This window comes from Ahaetulla prasina, chromosome 1 (assembly GCF_028640845.1).
Source record: "Ahaetulla prasina isolate Xishuangbanna chromosome 1, ASM2864084v1, whole genome shotgun sequence".
In the NCBI taxonomy this organism is placed as follows: domain Eukaryota; kingdom Metazoa; phylum Chordata; class Lepidosauria; order Squamata; family Colubridae; genus Ahaetulla; species Ahaetulla prasina.
Window position 1 is genome coordinate 131,286,852 of NC_080539.1, and position 26,074 is coordinate 131,312,925.

The 26,074-nt window shown below is 39.7% G+C and overlaps 1 protein-coding gene across 2 annotated transcripts in view; it reads right to left on the reverse strand.

The window, feature by feature from the left end:
• Positions 1-14,052: 14,052 nt before the first annotated feature.
• SH3BGRL2 (SH3 domain binding glutamate rich protein like 2) overlaps positions 14,053-26,074 on the reverse strand; it is a 28,939-nt gene continuing 16,917 nt past the window's right edge. Inside the window, exons 4-5 of one of the 2 annotated variants that reach the window (XR_009154286.1) lie at positions 18,011-18,091; positions 14,053-16,957 (exon numbers count right to left, since the gene is read on the reverse strand). Coding sequence is in view for 1 of the 2 variants with exons in the window: in XM_058176087.1 (XP_058032070.1) it covers positions 16,943-16,957; positions 18,011-18,091 (96 nt within the window). In the remaining variant the exon portion in view is untranslated. The remainder of the gene's footprint in view (positions 16,958-18,010; positions 18,092-26,074) is intronic. The other variant, XM_058176087.1, reaches the window with a different exon arrangement.

The window sequence follows — 26,074 nt, forward strand, 5'->3', positions numbered from 1 at the left end:
GAACCAATGGAAGAGTCTTCAGTGCATCTATGCAAATTTTTTGATGGTGGGCAAGGGCCTCCAAGATGCTGTGCAGACCGTCAAGAGATACAGCTGCCTCGATGCTCTGAGCAACAAGCTGGGTTCCCTTGCTCTAGTATTTAGTACGACAAAGGATTTCCATACTGGAACATCTGCACACTTTCCTTCCCTTTAAATTCTTCAAGTGTAAAAATATACTCATTACTGATTGATTGGGAAAAGGCCATTTTCAGGATGCTGAAAGATTGTGACAAGAATTCGTGTGAAAAATTATTACTTCTGAAATCTTCCAGGGAGCATGTTTGCTGTGTACCTGAGCTCTTCCTGTTATCAGTATCACTTCTGGCAATGATCAGTTGAACTGGTGGAACTCTTCTTCACAGGTGGGAAAATGCAAATAAATAGGATGAGCCTGGGATGTGATGAGGAAAAACTGGAACTTACAACCTGACTCCTTCCCCTTAGGCCAGTATTTAAAAAAGGGAACTGCTTAATTAAAAACACTCCCACTGGAATCAATTAAAATCCCCAAAGAACAGTCACCTTCTACTCTACCAGCCACTCTGGATGTTAATGTCCTTGGTTCATTGTCAGTCTAAGCAGAGCATAACAAGCACAACTTTCAATCAGAGCTCATATATTATCTGTGGCATGGAGCTACCCGGGGTGAAATCCCAGCAGGTTCTGACAGGTTCTGGAAAACTGGTAGGAGAAATTTTGAGTAGTTCAGAGAACCGGCAAATACCATCTCTGGCTGGCCCCAAAGTGGGGTGGGAATGGAGATTTTGCAGCATCCTTCCCCTGCCATGCCCACCAAGCCACGGCCACAGAACCAGTAGTAAAAAAAAAAATTGGATTTCACCACTGGAGCTACCTCATTGGCTCTTACAGCCATAACCCTATGGTTATATGAAAGTATCTGGGAATTTGGAGATAGAGAACTTTGGTGAAAGGGAATATTTACTGCAAGCAGTGAGTAAGCAAAGCTTGTTAAAAGTTCATTAATAATGCTTGCTGGCTTGGATCTCATCTCGCTTCTCAGGATGCCAAATAGAATAGAATAGATAGAATAGAATTTTTTATTGGCCAAGTGTTATTGGACACACAAGGAATTTGTCTTGGTACATATGCTCTCAGTGTACATAAAAGAAAAGATATGTTCATCAAGAATCATAAGGTATAACACTTAATGATAGTCATAGGGTACAAATTTAACACTTAATGATACAACACTTAATGATTCATAGGGTACAAATAAGCAATCAGGAAACAATATCAGTATAAATCGTAAGGATACAAGCAACAAAGTTACAGTCATACAGTCATAAGTGGAAGGAGATGGGTGATGGGAACGATGAGAAAATTAATAGTAGTGCAGACTTAGTAAATAGTTTGACAGTGTTGAGGGAATTATTTGTTTAGCAGAGTGATGGCATACGGGAAAAAACTGTTCTTGTGTCTAGTTGTGTAGTGCTCTAGAGCGTCGTTTTGAGGGTAAGAGTTGAAACAGTTTATGTCCAGGATGTGCGGGGTCTGTAAATATTTTCACAGCCCTCTTTTTGACTCGTGCAGTATGCAGGTCCTCAGTGGAAGGCAGGTTGGTAGCAATTATTTTTTCTGCAGTTCTAATTTTCCTCAGTTTGCCCCAAGGTCTAACAAACACAATTGTATCAAAGCTGTATGAACCTTTTAGCTTATGCCTCAAAATGAAATATGTGAATCCTAAAGGACCAACCTCTGGTCTAAGAAGAATATCTATTAATTTCTGTGGTTGTCTACCTGTTATTTTCCCAGCAATGTTGGGAAAACAGGTGTATGACAAAAGGGGGAGGGCAATTCTTCAGGTGAGCTGGGATTTGAGGAAATCATCCATAAATTGTGCTGGTTCCTGATCATTGGCTTCAGATGAGGACCTCCCCAGGCAGTGATGAAGATGCCAGTTTCAACTACTTCACTTTCTTCTGCCTCTCTGTTGAAAACCCTCCAAATGCACTTGGGCTCCTACCGGGTACAGAGAAAAATAACAGGACATGCAGAGGGTATCCAATATTCTTCTTGAAGTTACCAAGTTAATTTGTCTGGCTCATTCTTCCTTATAAAATTGGAGGCAAAGCGCATGTCAGCAGAAGACATAGGAACTGGAGACAGGGTTCCAGTAAGACTATGTATTGGATGACTGAGCATTATTTAATAATAACCGTAAATCTAAACAAACATGAGAACAATTCTGAAAGTCCACACCTTTTAGAAGAATAAACTGTGGTATGCAGAATGAAAGAGACACTTCAGTGACAACTGCAGATCCTACCTCTAGTGCCTTGCTAACCCTTACGCAGAGATAGTCGAATATGGCTATAATGGTATGTGAGAATGACCTTGGAAGTCTGGGTGAAGAAATGCTGTTGAGGGAAGGGTCAGATAACAGACAGCATAGCCCAGGAGTGTCAAACTGGTGGCCCCCAGGCCGGATGCATCACACGCAGGCCAAGCCCACCCCAGCTCCGTGAAGGGGAACAACGTCACATAACATCACGTGATGGCAACATGACGTGGCAAGTTTGACACCCGTTAAATCATGGATGGGACAAGAAGTTCAGAAAAGACTCTCCCTAGTTTTTCAAGCTGTAAAGGAGACCCAGGAGGTGAGGATGGAGAATTGCAACTTTCATACTTGCAAGATTCTGTCAATATAGCTTACAATAAAATAGAATTAGCTCATCAAATTGTGATTCCTATCTGGTTTCTTGCAAGTATGAATATACCCTCCCCCCACATCTCCTTTACAGCAGCAGAAGCTAGCAAGGGTTTCTTCTAAGCCTCTTGCCCCACCCACAATTTCACTGCGCGCTCTGCTGTCTCTTATCTGACTCTTCTCTTGGTAGCATCTCTTCACTCAGTTTCCCAAGGTCTTTCTCATGTACCATCACAATGGCAGTGTTAATTTACCAGCTCTCCCATGACCCAGTATTGGCCATAGAAATGACCGTGAGAATCCAACCCAACTCTTCCAAATATAGACACTCACATTTTCTATTTTCAGGATTCATATGTCTTCAGAAACTGCTTTACCAGGACATCAATGCCTATTAAAACCAGTAAACAAAGGTATCAAGCAGCATCTCTTTTTTATTTCATAAATTTTACCACCATTATTGAAATTCAAGTCAATAAGGCACCTTTGATAGTCAGCAGTATGAGCTGTTTATAAAATAACTTGGACATAAAAAGATAAAATTTGAAAACAACCCACCCCAATATAGTTAATAATATATTATTAAATTGTAAAAATACAATTTTTGCATAGCATCTTAATTGCAGCTAGATACCATAAGTATTTGAACCCATATTCACCTACACAGCAAGCCGGTTGATTATAATATGGCTCACTAGTGCACCCTACAGCATTTGTGAATTGCCCCAGTATTAGGCAGCTGAAATGTATCTTCTGTTTTGATTTTGATTTTCTATTATTTCTACTTCTATGCAAGAAGTAGAAATAATAGAAAAAACAGCACATCCAATTTGAACTGGGACATTATTTTGTCATTTCAATTTTCAGTCATTAAATGTGTTGGTTTATTTTCTTATTGGTTGTCTGTTGTTCATGCTGTTAGAAATGGGAAGTATGCTATTAGATGAAGCAAAGGTTCTCAGATTCCCATTAAAAAACATTTTTTAAAGGTTTTTCACTTGGGCTGCCTTTACTGCCAAAAATAACTAAAACACATTCTCTCACATGGAATAAAAGGGAAGTCAAGAGACCAGTTAGCCTGTTATTTGGAGAAGAAGGTAAAGAGGGTGACAGTTGACAGGCAGAAAGATGAAGTATAGATGACCTGGCTATTCTCCTAGGCCCTGGGGTGTCAAACTCGATATCACTGAGGGCAACATCAGGGTTGTGCTTGACCTCAGGGGGGCGGGGTGGGCATAGCCAGCATGACATCACTCTTGTCAGGGGGCGCCTATGGCAGCCCAAGTGCTCTGCCAGTGAAAACAGGCTCCATTTTTGGCTGATAACATCTCCTGCAACCTTCTGTCAGCAAAAACAGAACTCAGGGCTATGCGCAGCCCTTGCAAGCTCCATTTTCAGCTGGGATGGCCTCCTGCAACCCTCTGCCAGAGAAAATGGAGTTCAGGACGGCTATGTGCGGCTCTCGCGAGCTCCATTTTTGCTGGCAGAGGCACTGCAGGCAGGTCCTTCACTGTTTCCAGGTCAGCCCCATGGGCCAGATCTAAGCACCTCGGCCCTCGGGCCTTGAATTTGACACCCCTTTCCTAGGCCATGGGGCAGGTTGAAAGTAGAGTCCTTATGTATCTTGCTGCTTCTGAGACACAGAACGGTAAGTGGTCTCTCAGTTGTGCAGTTGTGGGTCAGCTTGTTGCCTTTTTGGGTGGCCAAAGGGACAGAGATTGAGGGGGAAAGATAAGGAGTTAGGGGAGATAAAGGGGAGGCAACTCCTTACTTTGGAAGATCTGAAGCTCGAGCTCAAAGGGGTCCGGAGGCTAAATCATATGATGGACAGCTAAGGGAACTAGGTATGTCTATCCTAACAAAGAGAAGGATTAGGAGTGACATGATAGCTGTCTTCCAGTACTTGAGGGACAGTCAAAGAGATGAGGTTGACTTATTCGCAAAAGCACTAGAGGGTAGGACAAGAAGTAACAGGTGGAAGCTCATCAGAGGAAGATCTAGCTTAGAAATGGAGGATTTCCTGGCAGTGACAACAATTAATCAGTGGAATAGCCTGGTTCCTGGTGTTGTGGGTGCTCCATCACTGGAGGCTTTCAAGAAAAGATTGAACAACTATTTGTCCTGGATGGTATAAGGATTTCTTGGGCAGAGGGTTGGACTAGAAGACCTCCAAGGTGATTTGCAGCCTTATTAAAAAAAAACTCCCTTTTTAAAACCCTGTGATCCCTTAATTTGGGGTAGAGTCAGGACAACTGGGTGGAGATGAGTGTTTACTTGTGTGTTTACTTCCTGACACCATGCAAAGTTCACAATAGGTATTTTTTCTTTGCGCCTTATGAGAGAAACTCTGCTGTTACTTAGAATTGAATTCTTAACCTTCCAAGTGGGATGTGAGTGTCTTCTTTAAGTATGTATATATCTTTGTAAAGTATTTCTGCATGTGTGTATACACACACACACACACACACACACACTTTAAAAGAGGAATCTTAAAGGTTGAAGGTTAGACATCTTCATCACTGCCATCCCCTATGACTGTATGCTCAGGAAAAATAAGATGACCTTCTTAAGTTAGAGCTAAATTGCAGAAAGAATGTCATTTCCCTTTCAGATAAGTAACAAATGTGCATTTTAATACTTTAATTATATATTATTCTAATGGGAGGTGGACTTAAGTGGATCCACAGGAGACCATAAAGACCTTCTGAGCCTTCATAGTGTCATAGGTGACACTAACTGGTGAATAAAACTATGAAATATCCTGCAAATTCTTTGTAGCCCTCTAGATGTCAGTAACATGCAAAGAAAGAAAGAAAGAAAGAATACACCTATTACTGCTTTCCCATCTTGGTGTTCTTGAGAAACGGAGCATCCCATTCTCCAAAGCGGCTCTAGGCTATACTGACCAGGAATTATGGCACTTGCAATCCACACTGAAGATGGGGATGGGCTTAATGCAGTGTCTTTGAGTAAGTTGTGCAACAGTTGTTATGTAAATTCTAACATTACATAATTGGTTGTTGAATTGTCCAGAAACAGACATATGCAATTTCTTGAGTGGCTTATTCATTCAGAGTGGACTTTTATTGAAGCCCTGCTGCAGAATAAATGCAGACAACTGTTTCTTCCTTTAACTAATAACAGGACCTCAGAAATCCTGAGTACCTGAGTTGTCTGAAGGGATGCATTGTTATATACTGACTATGCAGAGATGCAGATTCCAAGGAAAAATCATTTTCAAAATGCAGTGGGTATGCATGTCAGAAGCACATGCTGGGGACACCCTAAAGCAGACATAGGTAGTCCTTGACTTACAACCATTTGTTTATGACCATTTGCTTACGACGACCCTGAAAAAGGGACTTACCACTGGTCCTAGCACTTGGAATGGTCACAGCATTCCCCACAATCACACAATCAAAATTCAGATGCTTGGCAATCGGCAGTTGGCAATTGTAATTTGCCAGAGTTGCAACATCCCTGAATCATGTGATCGCTATTTCCATAACCGTGCCAGCCAGCTTCTACCAAGCAGTCAATCAGGGAACCTGGATTCATTTAATATTTTTATAATTCACTTAGCAACTGCAATGATTTGCTTGATAACAGTAGCAAAAAAAGTTATAAAATGGTGTGATTTACTTAACAATCACCTTGCTTAGTGTAGCACTACCCCCATCAGGGACGATGGAGTCTGGGTTCTCATGGCCCTTTTTGTTATGGCCACCAGTCCACACTGGTCCCTCACTCAGGCACCTCTGCTGGCCTGGATCCTGAAGGGTCATGGTGGTCAGTCTCCTCTCAGAAAGCAGGTCACGTGGTGGGGTGATGGTCAGTTTTTTTCCAGCCGGCGGGTCACGTGATGAGATGGTATTCATGAGGCTGGTCAGTCCTTCTTCCTTTCTCTCTCTCTCCTCTCTCCCGCTCTTGAATTGCCTACTGAGCTCTCCTTTCACCGCTTCTGCTCCTTCATGGATTCCTCAGCTATCAGAAACCTCTCCTACCGCCTTCTCTCCCTCAGGCTTGCCCCACAAAAGCCTCTGATATCCTATTCCCTTATGTCCCTCAGGCTTGGCCCACAAATACCTCTCCTCTCCTATCCTCTTATTTCCCTCAGGCTTAGCCCACAAATACCTCTCCTATCCTATCCCTTCATTTCCCTCCAACCCCTGCTACAGAAGCAATGGAAATTCTGGTTCCAGTTGTGATTGTAAGTCAAGGACTATCTGTAGTCTTTTCCTGGGTTTGTGTCTGTAGCCTCTGCAGGATAATTTATATTCCAGACAACAGTGTATTTGGATGATAACATTCCCCAAAGGCAATAAACATACACACACATCCAAGTATGTTCTGAATCACATTTGCCTCTCAGATGCAGATCTCTGCACAGCCCTAATAAAAACATTGTTGTTTCATGGCCCCATGTATTTGCTAATTGCATATTTTATGGTTACACCAATAAAATTCTTTTGTTAAGTTATATCCCACTCCATTTCCTCCAGGCAAAGGTAAAGGTTTCCCCTGTCCCGTCATGTCCAACTCTAGTGGATAGTGCTCATCTCAATATCTTAGCTGAGGGAGTCCACTTTGACTGAAGACACTTCCGTGGTCATGTAGCCAGCATGACTCTATGCCAAGGTGCACAGAGTGGTATTACCTTCGCACTGAAGTGGTACCTATTTATCTACTTGCATTTACATGCTTTTGAACTGCTAGATGAGCAGGAGCTGGGGCAAATAACTGGAACTCACCCCCTCACACGTTGCTCAGGTCTTGAACCTGGGCTTTTGGTTTTCCAGCTGACAAACTCAGCATCTATAACTGCTGAGCCATTGCACCCCCTCTTCCCCTGGGAATTCAAGCCAATTGTCATCTGGAAAGCCTTGATGGCTTTCATAATCCTGCTACACAGATAACTGGATGTGAGATTCTCTGATTGAAGTTAGAGAATAATTGGATTTATTGTTGCTACACTGGCTTCCCTGATATATACAGTAACATAACTGCTTGAACTACTGGATTCTGTCCCCAGATTGGTGACGAAGTTGCAGTTCTTTCTCATGGCAAAATCATTTTCTGATCGCTTTTCAGCTGTCTAGTTTCCCCTCTTTTCCACAGAGAGGTAGAATGTATTAGAGGATTTGCCCCAGGAAACTAAAGGGGTTGCAGGGAGGGGTTTGAGATTTCCTCTCAGAATCTAGTAGGTAATTTGACCAAGATTTTAGTCTTGGCCTGAAATGTACACTGGGTTAGATCACTCCTATGCAGCTGTCTGTGTACCTCAATCCTGGGGTGTTTATTGGTTTTCTGAAGCACTCTCAGAAATGAAAAGCCAGAAGAGTACAGAATAGAATAGAATAGAATAGAATAGAATAGAATAGAATAGAATAGAATAGAATAGAATAGAATAGAATAGAATAGAAGTTTTTATTGGCCAAGTGTGCTTGGATACACAAGGAATTTGTCTTTGGTACATATGCTCTCAGTGTACATAAAAAGACAAGATACACTCATCGAGAATCACAAGGCACAACACCCAGTGACAATCATATGGTACAATAAGCAATCATGCACAGTTAGAAATACTGTAAACCACAGAGGGGGAAAAACAAGAAAGAATCCCAACTAAACATGGGCAAGAGCCCATATTAGGGAGTACACTTTGGTAATAAATTCAGTAAAATGCTGGGGGTCTTCCTTCCCCCCCCCCCCCGTTATTGCATCTGCCAATACGGTCCAGCAACTTTCTTCAAATGACCCATTCTCTGCAGGGGAGGGTTGAATCACAGGACCATCTGCATGCATTTCCTGGCCATCTGGTGAATAAAGTCACTCAGATTCTGAGTTCATTTTGGCAAATCCTATCAAGTGACAGAAGCATGTTCTTGCATGATTAGCTGGAATCAGTTTGATTCCTAAAGAACTCCTAAAGAAGTAGATAGGTTCTTAAGACTATTAACCAAGCTACCTGTTTATTAGGTCTATGTGACAAATGTTTGGGACCTTGCAATGTTGTCAGTCTTTCTAAGGGGGGTGGGTGATTCCGTCCACCTTGAAGGAAGTGCTTCCCCCTCAAAAGACCACCACTAGACACGACAGTCCTGGACAATTTTCATCCAATCTCCAAGAAGGAGAAGGTTGTTGAAAAGGTGATTATGCTGCAACTTCAGAAGACCCTGGAGAAAACAGATGATTCAGACTTTTTCCAGTTGTTTTTCTTCTTAGACAGTCCAGTGTTGAGTAAATGCATGCATTTCCAGCAATAAATTGCTCTAAATCAGCTCTAAGTAGGCAAAATAGCATTAAGTTATTTGAATTAGTGCTGAATCTAAATCTGCTACAGCCCCAAATTACTGTAATTCCCTTTTTTGGCACTTCGTTAGATTCTCTCGGAATTACTTTGCTGGGCCCTCAGCTGGGTATAATGTTTTATGAGGCCCAGAACCAAGAATGACACATGGCAAGTTAGGTTTGTTTTTGTTTTTAATTGTTTTGCGAGACTGAGGACTCTACTGTCTATATCTATAATATAGATTATGAACTATTAGGAACAAGCGGTATTCACCCTCTTTCACACACACGGTATCTAAGCAGAGTTGCCTTTTACTCTTCTGGAATGCACCCCTTCCCTTCTGGGTAGCTACCTCTTCACTACATGCCATCATGTTTGATCAATATCATAGGTTTCTCCCTAAATTGGTGGAGACAGAATATGATATAACTCAACTTTTCCTTTGGATTCTTCTCGATTCTGCTGACAAATCTTGAAGAAGAGTGGGGTGGGTGGGAAGGAGGGGGGTTTCTGACAGCAAAAAATAACCTTTACTTTATCCTCATGCCTTCCAGTTGCTAAAGGTTTTAGTGTTCAAAGATTGTGCAACCGAAACAAATGTACTTTTTTTAAGCTAAAAAAAGAGCTTGGGAATGGTACGCTCAGAAGTTCTCAGTTAAGTTCCTAAACAGCTTTTTTCTGTATTCTATTGATGCAGCTACCTACTGTGGTAAGTTCTGGAAACAGAAAAGATGTATAATTTTGCACAAAACGTATGTTAATTGGTGTTTAATATGAACATAACACCTGTATTAATGAGAATGCACATCCCATGCCTCTCTGCATTCTATTCACCATTAATAATAATATCCATATGTCATATAGACAAATTGTACAAGGCTCAAGAGGCCACTTATAGCCATAGTTGCGGAAATGCTGATGAAGCATCTGAGTATTGAAGTACACTAAGCTGAGAACAAGCACTCTGCAAGTATTCAAGCAAAGATTTATGCTGTTAATTAAAAATTAATAATTACCCTTGATTCAACAGTCCAGAAGAGATAATAAATGCTAGGAGGCTTGGGCTGACAAATGCCTCATTACATTTAAAAGTTAAAAGCCTTGGTCTGATCTCTCACTTTAGAGGTTTGAAAATCATTGCAACGTTTACATTAGCATCCCATGTTTGTGACAGCAGACTGCATACGACTTCTAAAGTGATGAGATGTAGACTACACTGTATCTCTAAATTAAAAATCGTAGATTGTATAAAATAGCCTAAATCTGGCTTTGGTTGCACTTTGAGCTAAAGTGTGTCAAAACTGACTGCTGTTATCTTTTCTGTTATCATAGAATAGAATTTGTATCCTGCATCATGGATACAACAAAGGCTGATATTTAATCTATTGCTTCTCTTTCTTACTAAAAAAGTATTTCAGTATGCAAAAAAACAAGCCATAATGGGTGCTAGAAGCTAGTATCTATCATTTGATGGCTACAGAATAAGCCTATGGTGAGGAAGGAAGGAAGGAAGGAAGGAAGGAAGGAAGGAAGGAAGGAAGGAAGGAAGGAAGGAAGGAAGGAAGGAAGGAAGGATTGTTGTGTGCCTATGAAGCTAAGAAATAGAATAGAATAGAATAGAATTTTTTATTGGCCAAGTGTGATTGGACACACAAGGAATTTGTCTTGGTGCATATGCTCTCAGAAAGGAGAAGGATATAATAAAACTAAATGAAAGGAATCTGATTTTATGAAGTAAAACTGATTTAATACATGCAGAGATGTTGAACTGTGAATAAAAGAGCTAAAGTGTGTATCAGAAAATGTCATCCAGATGTTGTGGCTGTATATGCAAATAGAAATTCATAGGTTGGTGATAGTTTCACCTTATTCTGTAGTGAAAGGAGGTAACGGAGGAACTATATTGATCCAACTAAGAGGGAAATTGTTCTATTAAATAATATAAAAGGATGGGTGTGAATGAAAAAAAAGGCAAAGTAATTGGTCCATTTGGAGACCCAGGAATAAATGAGGCTGGCCACTGAATATCTGAGATTAGTTTAAGTATCTGCTTAGAAAAAGTTGTTTCAGTTATGGGATTGAAGTAAAAGTATAGTATTCATTCAAACACATAATGAAGTACTATATAGTAATTTAAAAGCATTATTGATTTGATTATGATGAAAGATTCATAGAATGAAAATGAAGTTATAAATGCTGGGAGAATGTTGAAGAATGGAAAGCTTCCTTCATAGATGGTATATCACTGCAGGAATATCAAAACATGGCTGTAGTTTTTTCCTTAGTTCATTCAATGTGCCTTGCAAATCTTTGGCAGAATCCTCATTAAATTTGTGTGAAAGGTAACGGTGGACTGTATTTGGGAAGGACGTGGCTTTATACTGGCAGATGTGCAGCCAGATTTTGTTACTTCAGCAAGTCACTGAGAATATTGGGGAAGGGGGGGGAATGGTGTATCTGCCGGTTAGAGAAAGCATATGTGAACAATGAATAAGTATGAATAAAGGAATGCTTTGTCCGAATATGGAGTTGGTTCAGTTGTTGAATGCAAAACCGCTCCAATCTTGATTGTAGAAAATACGACTTCAGTAACAGAGTTGTTAATGTCTGGAATGCACTACCTGACTCTGTGGTCTCATCCCAAAATCCCCAAAACTTTAACCAAAGACTGTCTACTGTTGACCTCACCCCATTCCTAAGAGGTCTGTAAGGGGCGTGCATAAGAGCACCAGCATGCCTACCGTTCCTGTCCTAATGTTCCCTTTGGTTGTATTCAATTTGTTGGTTATTTCATGCTTATACTTATATATATTGTTGTGTTTGACAAAATAAATAAATAAATAAAAATAAAAAATAAATAAAAATAAGAATTGTTTTTAATGGAAATACAGCATGTGTCTGAATGAAATGCTTATTGACTGGTTCAGCACACAGCAGGAGGATAAAGGCATATGATCCCTTCCTGGTTGTTTAATGTATAAATGGATACTTGTAAATGGACGATTGTGGTGATGTTAGAGGTATGTCCCTTGGAGACCTGAATGTATGCACACTTCTATGATTATGTGATTATGTTACTGAGAATCCAAATCTTGGCTTTTCCAAATGCTTCTCCTTCTCTCCTCCCTCCCCCATCAGAAAACATTCCTACTACTATCTCTCTCTTTTTTCTACATTGGGCCAATCTTCTGCAAGCATGTGGCTTAGGCTAACAGTGTTCTGTAGTGTCTTATTTCTATTTAAATTATAATTATTTGACAGTCTTCCATGGGTATTTTATTTCTGCCCCACCCCCCCTACTGCTACTAACAATTTAAACAGGACAAATTAAAAATAAAGAGATGTGCTTACAATCTTTTCTGAAATACAAAATAAATGGAATTCAGTCTTTAAACTGCATATAGAAATCCTATAATTGTCCAAGCTTCACATTTGTGATGCAGGAGAAGGTCCTTCCTTTTCCACCTATTCAGAATATTCCCCTTGTAGGCTGGGGAAATTTGCTAAAGGAAGGATTTCTCTTGAAGGCTTCAATACTAGGTTTGATCTCTGATATATCTTAAAATCTTGATCCTGGAAATGATTTCAGAAAGAGTTAGCAGATCTTTCCATACTGGACTGTTTGATCCGAATACTAAATATCACCTGCAGTTTAATGGGTGCATTTTGCATTAGTTTAAGCTTGCTGAAGCATCGCAACTGACCAGCAGAGAGCATATGTGATGGCTAAATACAGGGTTGATTATTTAAATTTCAAAGGAAAATGAGAAAAAAAATTCAGCTCTATTTGAAAATGTTTGAAATCTTTCCAGGAAAAGATTAACATTCCACAAGGAATAAAGAGCATAAATATTTTGCATTGATTGAACTTAATATTTGTTCAGATGGATTCTCTAAGTTTGTTTCACGGAATAAGTTAGACAACCTAATGCTCTTTATAATAACAGCAGCTAATTTTAATGTTTTGTCAAAACTTTCTCGCAGAAGGCACTTCCTGACAGCTAATTTAATCAAATCCCCATCTTTCTCCTATGGGATCCCCCCTCCATTTAGCAGTAATTACTTTTACTGAAAAGTACTATTTTAAGGCAATCGTCTCTAAGTGATACCCTCAGTTATACTGAATTTTAACATCCACCATTCCTAAAGTCATAAAGTCATGCTAGCTGGGAATTTCATGAAATGATTCTGGACACCTCTGGAGAAAAAGGAAAAAGAAAGACACGTTGAAGTCAAACTCAGCAACTCCAAGCACCTGCATCCAATTAAGTTTCATTGGCAACTGAGATTTGATGCAGCTGTTGGAAGAAATGTCCTTCTGGGTTCAGATCCAAGTGGGGAGAAAGATACTGGAAACATGGAGACTGCTTGGAAAGATGGTTTTTAATGGTGGACAGGACCACATGGTTTGAGGTCCTGGGGGGAAAAAGGGAAGAGATGCTGAGAGCCCCTGGGTTTTGTACCCTCTCTGGCTTTGAACTTCCTAGAGCACAGGAAGGGTATCCTGATTGGTTGCTGTCAGAGGTCATAGCTAGCTTTTTAGGTTGTCTGTGTGTTAAGTTTGGTTGAATCTTGCTGGATGATGCAATCTCCCCAGGTGTCATGTGGTGAGTTCTGTTGCTAGATGGATAGAGGGCTAATCCTATCTTTGTTGGATCTTGGGTGAGGACATTCGCTTATGAATAGACCTAGCTATCTCTTTACATCTTAAGTGCTGACATCTGCTGTGGGCTATTGAGGAGGGTGGGGGCTATTAAGAGTGAGTCTGCTTCCTTCCATTTCTCATCTAGGGAGGTATAATATTCTACCTTTTAAATATTTCCTAGAATATTTCATTTTTCTAGGAGAGGGGTTCTAACTTCCTACACAGCCTTCTAGGAGTGTTTTTGATATCACGCACATACACACACACACACACTCCAGTGTTAACCCTATTTTTGAATTTATTATCTGCAAAGTCAGTTTGAGTCCCCATGTAAGAGTATTGTCCTCCTGGAGAAAGGCAAGCTACCAACCAAAACAAGTAGTTCATCTTCTATCCCCACCCCTGACATATTGACAACACGTAAGAAGAGTTTCTAGCACTTGGCAAGTTCTCCAGGGTTTAGAATGCTTGAATGAAGCATCCCAAAAGGAGAACTTTAAAGAACAGATAAAACGGACATTGCAATCATTAATAATTTTAAAAGAACAAAGGATGAGAAATCTAATAGCAAGCAAAATGAAAGACTGACCAATTTTTAATTTAAAAAAGCCAAACATTTAATTAAATATAGAATAGCATTCACTAGTGAGCTTAAGTGATCTAATTCAGACATGAAAACGGGACACTTTTTGCAACTGCATTCTAATAATATGCTCCCTCTTCCAAAAAATCCAGAATCCAAAGCAACAATAAAATCTAAATTTACATCACCTTATCATTAACATTAGCTAAAATCTCATCCTATTCTAAATATGACAAGGGTTTGCATGTATACAGTAGAATGGATAACACAGTGGATTCTTAAAAGTTTCCCACTCCCTTGGAATGCCTGTTCATAACAAATACTTCAGAAACTTCCCTGAGCTTTGAGTGAGTAACTGAATACAGATCACGCTTACCTGGTTTCACTATTAAATATAGGCTTTCCCCTGAATGCAGCTAACTGATCTGGGCTGAAAAATCAGTGACCACTAGATGGCAGCCAAGGGCTAGGGTGGTTTCGGAGGCAGACCGCCTTTTTCTAACATCTATGGCAGCAGTCCCTAACCTTTTTGGCACCAGAGGCTGGTTTCATGGAAGACAAGTTTGCCATGGACCGGGGAGAAGCGGGGGTGGGGGGGATTGTTTTGGTTTCACTCACTTGCCCGCAGCTCACCTCCAGCTGTGTGGCCCGGTTCCTAACAAGCCATGGAGTGGTACTGATTGGGAACCCTGATCTATTGGTCATCCAGATTTTTGCACCCCAGATCTACTTAAACAGAATACTTGAATTTATTGCCCTAATCAAGAGGCTCATAGAGAGGACATCTTGATGAAAGATAAGACTTAACTCTAACAGGTGGGAAACTCTGTGTATACAATAAAATTAACACACTTCATCAAGTCATTTAGTCCCAAAGATTACATGTTGTTCTAGAGTGCAAGACTGGGATGGAACACATCTGGATTTTTAAAAATGAAACAGGTCCTGGGTGCTCCTACTACAAAGTGTCTGTGATGAAGGAGTTTCTCTAAACACACAGTGGATGCTACTGTGCTGTGACCAATCGCAAGACATGCACGTTTGTCAAGACAAACAAAAGAAGTTGCTTTCTGCCATGTCATCAGGACCCCTCTGCTCCCTCAGCTTCCCTTTGCTTTTCTTCTTCTGCATACTTTTATTTCTGAACAGTTTGATGAAGTCAGCTGTCATTTTTAAAGAATTATAAAGAGGTCCTTGGGGTAATGGTAGCTATGTCCAAACAGAACCTACCCAATTTTAAACCAAAGCAAAACTGGGCAGAAGCTGCCCAATTTTACACCAAACAGCGCCTTTGACAAGAAGGCAGCTGATTTCCAAAACTAGCTGTACTAATGAAGAGGTGTGATGTTTTGTAAGAGTTTGGGAATCTAAATAAGAAGTGTGCACTTGTCAGGGGCTAAATTTAATTGAATATAATAGGACTTTCCTTCCAAACTGAATGTCCTGGCTGAGCTATTTTTCTGTAGTTCCACCCATTTAGAGATGTACCCTGTTTCCCCCAAAATAAGACATCCCCTGATAATAAGCCCAGTTGGGGTTTTGAGCACATGGCAATAAGGTCAAGCGCTTATTTCAGGGTTCAAAAAAATAAAGACAGGGTTTTATTTCTGGGGAAACACGGTATGTCACTGGGTTGTCTGTTCTTATGTGCTTTAAAAGTGGAAGATACCATATTGTCTTCACCCAATACAATCACATGAAATACCAAAAACATTTTATAGGCAGAAAATGTTCCTTTCTTGAAGAGTCCCTACCCTTTGCCCCATTAAAGTGATTGAACATGGCTTCCGTCTTATACAGATGTTACTCACCATGTATGGTATACTCCATGTTTTGAACTTGACTCTACAATTATTTGACAGCATTTACTGTTATGAATGCTTGACACTGACATTGAAGGCATATGGAAATATAAAATTTGGCAATATTGTTCAGAATGACACAGATTGCTGATACTTCTTCTTTGCTACTTTTGCTGATCAGTTGATTTGGTATTGTTCTTGAACACCAGAACTTAGTCTCTCAGGTGGAGAGATCATAAGAGATCATTTTTAGATGGCCATCAAAGCAAAAACATCCTTGCTTGAATTAGGCATTTATGCAGAAAGGCTTATACACTGTACGGCTGAATCGCAACCATATATTGATGCTCTTGCTTCTACCAGGAATATATATTAGGCCCACTTATGGCAATAAAAACACATTAGCACATATAGCACAACAATGAGATGTTCTGCAAGGAGAATTATTGTATTTTTTATTTTTTTTGGTATTTTGGAAAATGAGAACTTTGCAAGCTCAAGATGTTTGTAATCACAGTTAGAACAATAGGTCATCCCTGCAGTAATTCTCAACTCAGCAAAGTGTAAACACTTGAATCTCTGATACTATATAATGCATGATCTGATTCTGCTGCCATTTGCCATTCTTGAGAATCTTAAGTCATCATTTAAATGGAATAATAGTGCATATCAGAACAATAATCCACAGCATTAGCTACATTTGCAAAGAAAGAAGAGCACCCAACACAACCAATCACCCCATTTTTTGTATCCGTTGTCTTATTTTCATCTCTTCAGCAGCAAGCAAAATACCAATGGTGCATATTGGCTTGTATCACAGTGATCCACGAGGGAAGGTGTAGCGTGCTGAACATCGAGGAATTCATTCGCCCAGACAAAGTGCTTCTGGAATCTTCAAGGAGTTTTCCTAAGGTTCTGATTCCTAATTTTTTAAAAAACATATATGCATATAAATTATTACAGCCTTTTTTTTTTTGAAGCTTACAAAAAGAATTAAATCTGTACAATGTGAATTAGGAAAACTGTAAAACATTAAAATAAACAATTAAAAAAGCATACTTATGGCAATGGCTTAGCAAAATCATATAACTAAATTTAAAAATACTGATCAGGAGAAATTAACAATACAACGTAACAGAAATGGCTGCCATCAAATACAGCTCATATTTCAGCCTACTTTTCTGTTTTTGTTACTGTTTTGCTTTTTTTTCTAAACAAAGCACAGTTTCCTAGGTAAACCAGACAGGAAATACAGGAAAGATGACCTATTCTACTTTATTATTAAGCTACATTAACAGAATCTTGTAAGTCTGAAAGTACATATCTCCCTCTGTCTCTTTTACAGTCTGAGAAATTGAGAAAGGCTTTCTCTACCCATTGTACACCTATGGGCTATCTTATCTGACTGTTCTCTTATCTGACTGCTCCCTAGGCAGAATTTCTTTACCTTCTGTCTCAAGATCTTTCTCACATATCATTACAAGCACACACCCTCCAAATCAATTATTCACAAAGTTCTTCCTCTTTCAAAATTTCAAGGACAGCCAACAAAAACTATTCCACTCAAGTTCAGAATGGCAATTTTTCTTTTTATGGGGATTTCAGATTATTTACCTAGATAGATCTAACCAAGGAAAAGTTCCACTATTTTCCCATTGAGATCAATAGTCATAACAAATACCATGTGAAAAAGGGCCAATTTATTTGAGAATCTATTAGATCTATTAACCCTCCCAAACAAGCCTTTGCTCCCATCTAATGGCTGTCTGGATTTTTTGCAGCCCAGGTAACCTTATAATTGTCTTCACTTCTTCATGACTGACAGCAACATCACTATGAAGGTTCCTGTTTCGGCCTCAGGTGCCTAAAATTGCTTATGCTGCTTCCCTATTTCACTCTGATAACACAAGAAAGATAAAATACATTGTAATACCAAATGCATTTTTATTTTAAATTTTAGTTTATAAATATTCACCTGTGAGGCCAAATTAGACTTCAAGCGAAGAAATGTAAAGACGGTGTTACTTTCCTTGGATTCAAAAAACGAGTCGTAATCCTAAAGATAAAAGAAAGGATTTTTTTAAAAGTATACTTTTAAAATGTTCATCCTTCAACACATAAATGTGGTGTGTGTGTGTGTGTGTGTGTGTGTGTGTGTGTGTGTGTGCCCTCCAGATGTATTTGATTAATTCCCACAATCCTTTGCCAGTAATATAAATTATATTAATTTTTGCTCCAAAAGGCACATTAGGGCCTATTTTCTGGTTAGGTCTTATTTGGGGGGAAACACAGTACTAAATGCATCCATCTGACTGATAATCTTAACTGGGGCTTATTTTGGGGGCAGGGCTTATATCACGAGCATCCTGAAAAATATCATGCTAGGACTTATTTTCCGGCTGGGTCTTATTTTCAGGGAAACAGGGTATAAGTTAAGTCGGTGTTTCTTTTACTCTGGCAATTTTAAGATGTGTGGATTTCAACTCCCAGAATTCCCCCCAACCAACCACGCTGACTATGGAATTCTGGGAGTTGAAGTCCACATCTTCAAGTTGCCAAGGTTGAAAGACACTGAGCCAAGGATTATAGGAGTTACATGAAAATGGTATATATAGTCAAAAAATATAGTGTGATCAATCAGTTAAGATATATAAATAAATAACTAATAATGTCCCCCTGAAGATACAACTAGTGCCCACTTTCCTGAAGTTTTAGAAAGCCCTTAAGAATTGGCTCTGTTCCCAGGTCTGGAGTTCATGTATTAATGTATTTGCAGGGCCCTGCTGTATTTAGAAATTTTTCTTCTTATGTGTCTTTGTTTTTATTGTCTGGGTTTTGTAGGCCACCTGGAATCTAATAGAATGGGCAACTACAACATATTTAATAAACTAAATTTAGAGTTGAAGATAATTCTATTTTGTTCATCCATCTAAAGTGTCTGGTAGAAATAAAATAGAATAAGTTGCAGTGTTCCTCACAAGAAATTGTACTGCTTTCCTTATGATATGAAAACACAGGATAAACAATAAATTAAATATTTATTTTCCTTTCTAGTACCACTGCCCCATAGATCAGTACAGATCAAAGGACTATAAATGGCTGCTTAATCTGCTCATCTATTCCACTGGCATACTGGATATAGAAGTGTAAATAATTAACCACTCAAACCCACTTATAACAAGGTAATTATATATAGATTCATTGCTCATACATTCCCTGTTTTGCCATTTCACTCAAACACTCTGACTTCAGAGACAAACCCCAAGCCATGCCAACACCTTTGAAACAAGTTCGACAACTTCTTCTGGTTTCAAGTTTGATGTAGAAAAGAAAGCAGAGTTCATGATTTCTGGTTGTAATGTCTAACTTTTCAGGCTAAACATGACAAACCAGCCCTACTCTAAAGCTCTGCTGAGTGACCTGGGTCATTTACTCCCATTTAGCCAAGGCTCGGGTGGGATCCCCTGATTTGAAATGACAAAACACAAAGCAAAATCTTAAAAGAGGTTTTTAACATGAAAGCTGAAACACCAAAAGCAGGTTCACCTATGTTATCATGCAGTTTTGATTTATTTTAAAAGGAATCTGATATGTCTGTTTATTGCCCTGAGATCATGATCTGTCAATTTTTAAATCTATGTTAAATATACATATCTGTTTATTACTTATTTATTAAATATATTTGTAGCCCATCCACTATCAGTAGGATCTCACATTTCAGATTACACATGCACAAATAAAAAAAGGACCTATTTTAACTGGGGTAAGAATGGAATGTATTTCTGCAATTTTATTTTACCCATAGTAGGATATAGCTAGTTATTTTTTAAAAAAAAAAGTTTTGCTTATATTGTTAATTGACATCAAGTGGAAGAATTTTTTTTCTTTGACATGACATTCAAATTCATATGACCCTTGTTTTTCTTTATCTCATATTAGCAAAATACAGAAAAAAAATATTTTTCATACTTTAGTGAACCAGATACAAAGCCAGTATTTTGTATATATTGTATCCAATCACAGTTACTGCTTTACATTTTTCATTAAGTCATATTGATAGCTAATTGCTTTTGGCTAAGTATATGATGTAACTCCCATCTATCATGGTTTATAAAATGCAGTTTATGGCTTAGCATATGTGAATTCACTATTTATAGGTCATCTAAGGTATATTTTAAATAGCCATGGGTTTGTGTGATGTGTGAACCCAGTCAATATTAGTTCACTGAAGCACATACCGATAGCTTTTTTCCTTCAAATAAAATAAGTCTAAAATGGCTCTACCCTTGTGAAAACAACATTTTCCCATTTTCTTTGTCCATAAGCTTTTTTCCCAATTGTGAAAATGATCAGAGATTTGTTTTCAGACAAGCTTCTAAAAGTGAACCTCAAGTTTCAACAATGAAAGTTGTTCTCCTCCGTTAAGCCTCATCAGGATGAGTACAGCTCAGTAGTGGGTTCCACTTACCTTCGCTACCAGTTTGGAACTGGGAGCACACATGCGTGCTCGCTTCGCTCACTTGCAGCGCTTCTGCACATGTGCAGAACCTTCTGTGCATGCGCCGGGTGGGTGGGCGGAGCCTTCTACCATTTGCCCGAACTGGAGCAAACCAGTAGAAATCCACCACTGGTACAGCCCACTAAACAGTCACTTTATCTCAGCCAACCCAGCTCACAGGGCTATTGTTGTATGGAGAAAATAGGAGAAGGAAGGAATAATATGTTTGCCATTTTGAATTATTTTTAAAGTTACAATGGCTGGATGAAAATCTAATAAATAAACTATTCTGCCAGTTTCCCATTCTGTCCCATGTTACAGGAAGTGTATAAATTTAATAAATAAAATAAAAAAATAAATGATCCAAATTAATTGGAGTGATAAAGTTGAAGAACCACACTTATGCCAAGTTTCTACTGATGCCCAGCATTGTTCCATAGCTCCTCTTCTCAGGCCTTCCCTACTATAATTCAAGATGTTTTAGGAAATTATCGTCTGGTCTCCAACCTTCGTTTTGTGGCGAAGGTTGTAGAGAGTGTGGTGGCATGCCAGTTACCCCAGTACCTGGATGAAGCTGTCTATCTAGACCCGTTCCAGTCCGGCTTCCGGCCTGGGTACAGCACGGAGACGGCTTTGGTCGCGTTGGTGGATGATCTTTGGAGGGTCCGGGACAGGGTCATTCCTCTGCCCTGGTCCTGTTAGACCCCTCAGCGGCTTTTGATACCATCAACCATGGTATCTTGCTGCACCGGTTGGGGAGTTTGGGAGTGGGAGGCACCGTTTATCGGTGGTTCTCCTCCTACATCTCTGACCGGTCGCAGACAGTGTTGGCAGGGGGGCAGAGATCGACCGCGAGGCGCCTCACGTGTGGAGTGCTGCAGGGGTCGATTCTCTTGCCTCTCCTGTTCAACATCTATATGAAGCCGCTGGGTGAGATCATCAATGGTTTTGGGGTGAGTTACCAACTGTACGCTGATGATACGAAGCTGTCGAAGTGCTGTCCCGGTGTCTGGAAGCTGTACGGGTCTGGATGGGGAGAAACAGGCTCAAGCTCAACCCCTCCAAGACGGAGTGGCTGTGGATGCCGGCACCCCGGTACAGTCAGCTGCAACCGCGGCTGACTGTTGGGGGCAAGTCACTGGCCCCGATGGAGAGGGTGCGCAACTTAGGCATTCTCCTGGATGGACGATTGTCTTTTGAAGAACATCTGATGACCGTCTCCAGGAGAGCCTTTTATCAGGTTCGCCTGATCCGCCAGTTGCGCCCCTTTCTTGACCGGGATGACTTATGCACAGTCACTCATGCTCTTGTTACCTCTCGCTTGGAATACTGCAATGCTCTCTACATGGGGCTCCCTTGAAGAGCACCCGAAGACTCCAGATGGTTCAGAACGCAGCTGCGCGGGTGATAGAGGGAGCCACTTGTAGCTCCCATGTAACACCACTCCTGCGCAGACTGCACTGGCTGCCTGTGGTCTTTCAGGTGCACTTCAAGGTGTTGGTTACCACCTTTAAAGCGCTCCATGGCTTAGGACCAGGTTACTTACGGGACTGCCTACTGCCACCGTTTGCCTCCAATCGACCTGTGCGTTCTCACAGGGAGGGACTCCTCAGGGTACCGTCAGCCAAGCAATGTCGACTGGCGGCCCCCAGGGGGAGTGCCTTCTCTGTGGGGGCTCCCACCCTCTGGAACGAATTTCCCCCAGGACTTCGTCAACTTCCTGTCCTTCGAACCTTCCGCTGCGAGCTGAAGACATATTTATTTATCCGCGTAGGACTGGCATAGAATTTTAGACTTTTTATTCGGTTTTTAATTTTACTTAGTGGGTTTTATTGTTTTAAATATATTTTAATCCTGGCCAAATTTAATAAGTTTTTTAAATATTGTTTTATTTTGTATTTATGTACTGTTGTTTTGTTTTTATCTGGCTGTGAACCGCCCTGAGTCCTTCGGGAGAAGGGCGGTATAAAAATTTAATTAAATAAATAAATAAAAGATGTAATACTGCAGTTACTCCTTTCTCACATAAATTAAAGCACTGTCTTAATCATTTTAACCCCACCCCTTAAAATCTGATATTACTATAAAGAATCTAGTGCATTAATAACCTATAATTAAAATAGTTTGTGTATGTTGTTGTTTGAAAGGCTTCTTCTTGTACTTTTTAAAACATAATTAATCTCCTGAAATGAAGTCAATTAACTTCTCTTATCACTCCATTCTAACAGGAAAAACTTGCCCTGAATTTCTACTATAAAAATAGTTGGATTATAATTCAGCATTATTTGATAGTGATTCTGTCTGTCTGTCTGTCTCTCCCTCTTTCAAAGAATGTTCTTTCTGCACCAACTCAGGAAGCTCAAATGCCCAAGAAGCTGCTGATCCAGCTCTACAGAGGAATTATTGAGTCTATCATCTGTACCTCTATAACTGTCTGGTTTGGTTCTGCAACCCAACAAGATAGACAGACTTCAAAGGATAATTAGAACTGCAGAAAAAAACAATTACTACCAACCTGCCTTCCATTGAGGACCTGTATACTGCACGAATCAAAAAGAGGGCTGTGAAAATATTTACAGATCCCTCACATCCTGAACATAAACTGTTTCAACTCCTACCCTCAAAACGACGCTATAGAGCACTGCACACCAGAACAACTAGACACAAGAACAGTTTTTTCCCGAACGCCATCACTCTGCTATACAAATAATTCCTCAACACTGTCAAACTATTTACTAAATCTGCACTACTATTAATCTTCTCATCGTTCCCATCACCCATCTCCTTCCACTTATGACTGTATGACTGTAACTTTGTTGCTTGTATCCTTACGATTTATACTGATATTGTTTCCTGATTGCTTATTTGTAGCCTATGACTTTCATTAAATGTTGTATCATTAAGTGTTAAATTTGTACCCTATGACTATCATTAAGTGTTGTAAGTGTTGTACCTTGATGAAGGTATATTTTCTTTTACGTACACTGAGAGCTTAGTGTACGAACAAATTCCTTGTGTGTCCAATCACACTTGGCCAATAATATAATTCTATTCATCGCACATCTCAGAACCAATTAACATCATCAGCCATTCATTTTTGACCTTTTTTATTTTACCACATTTCTCTTAAGTGGTCCATTCCCATTGCATTCAGTTTGCTTTATGTAATTCATGTAATACACAACTCTTACTTCCATGTAATAAAGTAGGCAGAAATACACTCTGGTACACAACTTTTGCTTTTAACTTTCATTCCTTGCATCATAACACATCCTGTACACCATGTTCCTACTATGGCTTACATATCTAAAAAAATTCTTCATCAACTTGTTCTAATTTTTCATCATTTATGCACAATTTGCAATCATTTCATCTTCCCTATCAAACAGAACCATCTTGTTTCTGTTATATTAATTTTCAGATCCATGCTGTTTGTGGCATCACACAGCCTATTTAAAATTCATTATAATTCATTCAGGTTCTCAGTCAACATTATAATTCATTCCTGAACCTGTCACACTATATTCCTATCATATAGGGAAAAAAACTCACAAAAAAACCTGAAATCAAACTTGTTCAAGGCCATGTTCTGAACACACCTACAAATCTAGAGGCTGAATAACAATGGTAATCTAGTTCTCACATTACATTAAACCGGTGGTGAAATCCAATTTTTTTTACTACTGGTTCTGTGGGCATGGTTTGGTGGGCGTGGTGTGGCTTGGTGGGCATGGCAGGGAAGAATACTGCAAAATCTCCATTCCCACCCCACTCCAGGGGAAGGATACTGCAAAATCTGCATTCCCTCCCTACTCCTAGGAGAAGGATATTGCAAAATTTCCATTCCTACCCCACTCTGAAACCAGACAGAGATGGTATTTGCCGGTTCTCCGAACTGCTCAAAATTTCTGCTACTGGTTACCTGTCAGAACCTGCTGGATTTCACCCCTGCATTAAACTAAATGCAAGAAAAATCATTTGATGGCTTAACTGGTATAAACAAAGCCAAGGACCTAGCTCATTTTGCAGGCTTTATGTTCCTTTTGCAGTTTTTATATTATGAATAAGCTCCACGTCCCACATTTTTTTTCTGCAATAATCCACATTCCACATTTACCAAGTCACTCTTCAAGCAAGAACACTGGAGCCTCTTTGAAGTGGTATTTCTCTTAAGCACTCTTAACAAAAAATAGCACCATATAAACTTGTCCTATTGAACACAAAAAGGGATGTGATGTGAAGGAGGAGAATACAAAGGAAGTAAAGAGATTTGTAGACGAGAAAGGAACAGAAGGAGCTCATAGGAGTATACAAATCCAGTTTTTATACTTAGGCACCGGGGTGAAATCTAAAAATTTTCCCTACCAGTTCTGTGGGCGTGGCTTAATTGGTGGCCGTGGCTTGGTGGTCAGATGACTGGGTGGGCATGGCCAATAACAATAAATAATAAAAATAATAAACAAAGTATAAAAAACAATGAGGTATCAAAAACCAACTTTCACACTTTACACACACACAACACAACACAACACAACAGACTCACACACAATATAAAAGCAGCTGCACTTCACACTTCACAGCCACAAAACGCTCAAAAACCAACTTTCACACTTTACACACACACAACTCACACACACACACACACACACACACAAAACGCCACATACAGCTTTCTGAGATTTTGTGTGTTTGTGTAGTTAGAGTGAAACACTACAGAAACACACCAAATCTCAAAAAGCTGCACAAATATTTTATTTTATTATTTTATTTTATTTTATTGTGGACTTCAAATCCCAGAGTTCCTCAGCCAGCAAAGCAGGAAGTCAAAGCAAGCTTTTTTTTTTCTTCAGTAGAAAGCATGGCGTTGCCAGCCCGAAAGAGCAGTAATTATAGGTAAGTGAGGAGGGGGAATTGGCTGGGCATGGGTGGGGGCTCTTGTAAGTGGAGGCTGTTAAAAAGTGAATTCAAAAGCCTGTGAGTATCAGGAAACTCCTCTGGGATCGCCAGACGAGGCTTTTAAAATCTTGTTTTTTTTCTTGTTTTTTTTCCCTTCGGCTGAAGAGGGTTTTTTTAAAAAAAACTTTTAAAGGTTTTTGATGATCTCTGCTCAGCCCCGCAATCATCAGAGGTTTTTTTTTTTTACTTTTAAAGGCATGTTTCAGCTGAAGAAAAACTTTTAAAAGTAAAAAAATAAAACCTCTGCTGATGGTGCGGCTCAGCAGAGGCGGGGGGGGGGGGCAGGGATTTTTGTATCGGTCCTCCGAACCAGCAGCTGCCATCGCTACCTAATCGGGTGAGCCGGTGGGAACCTGGAGCATTTCATCCCTGTTAGGCACCCAAGAAAAAGAAAGAAAGAAAGAAAGGAAGGAAGGAAGGAAGGAAGGAAGGAAGGAAGGAAGGAAGGAAGGAAGAAAGAAAGAAAGAAAGAAAGAAAGAAAGAAAGAAAGAAAGAAAGAAAGAAAGAAAGAAAGAAAGAAAGAAAGAAAGAAAAAGAAATTCCAGCATCCTTTTAATTTTATCAACAGGTAAAATGCCAAATAA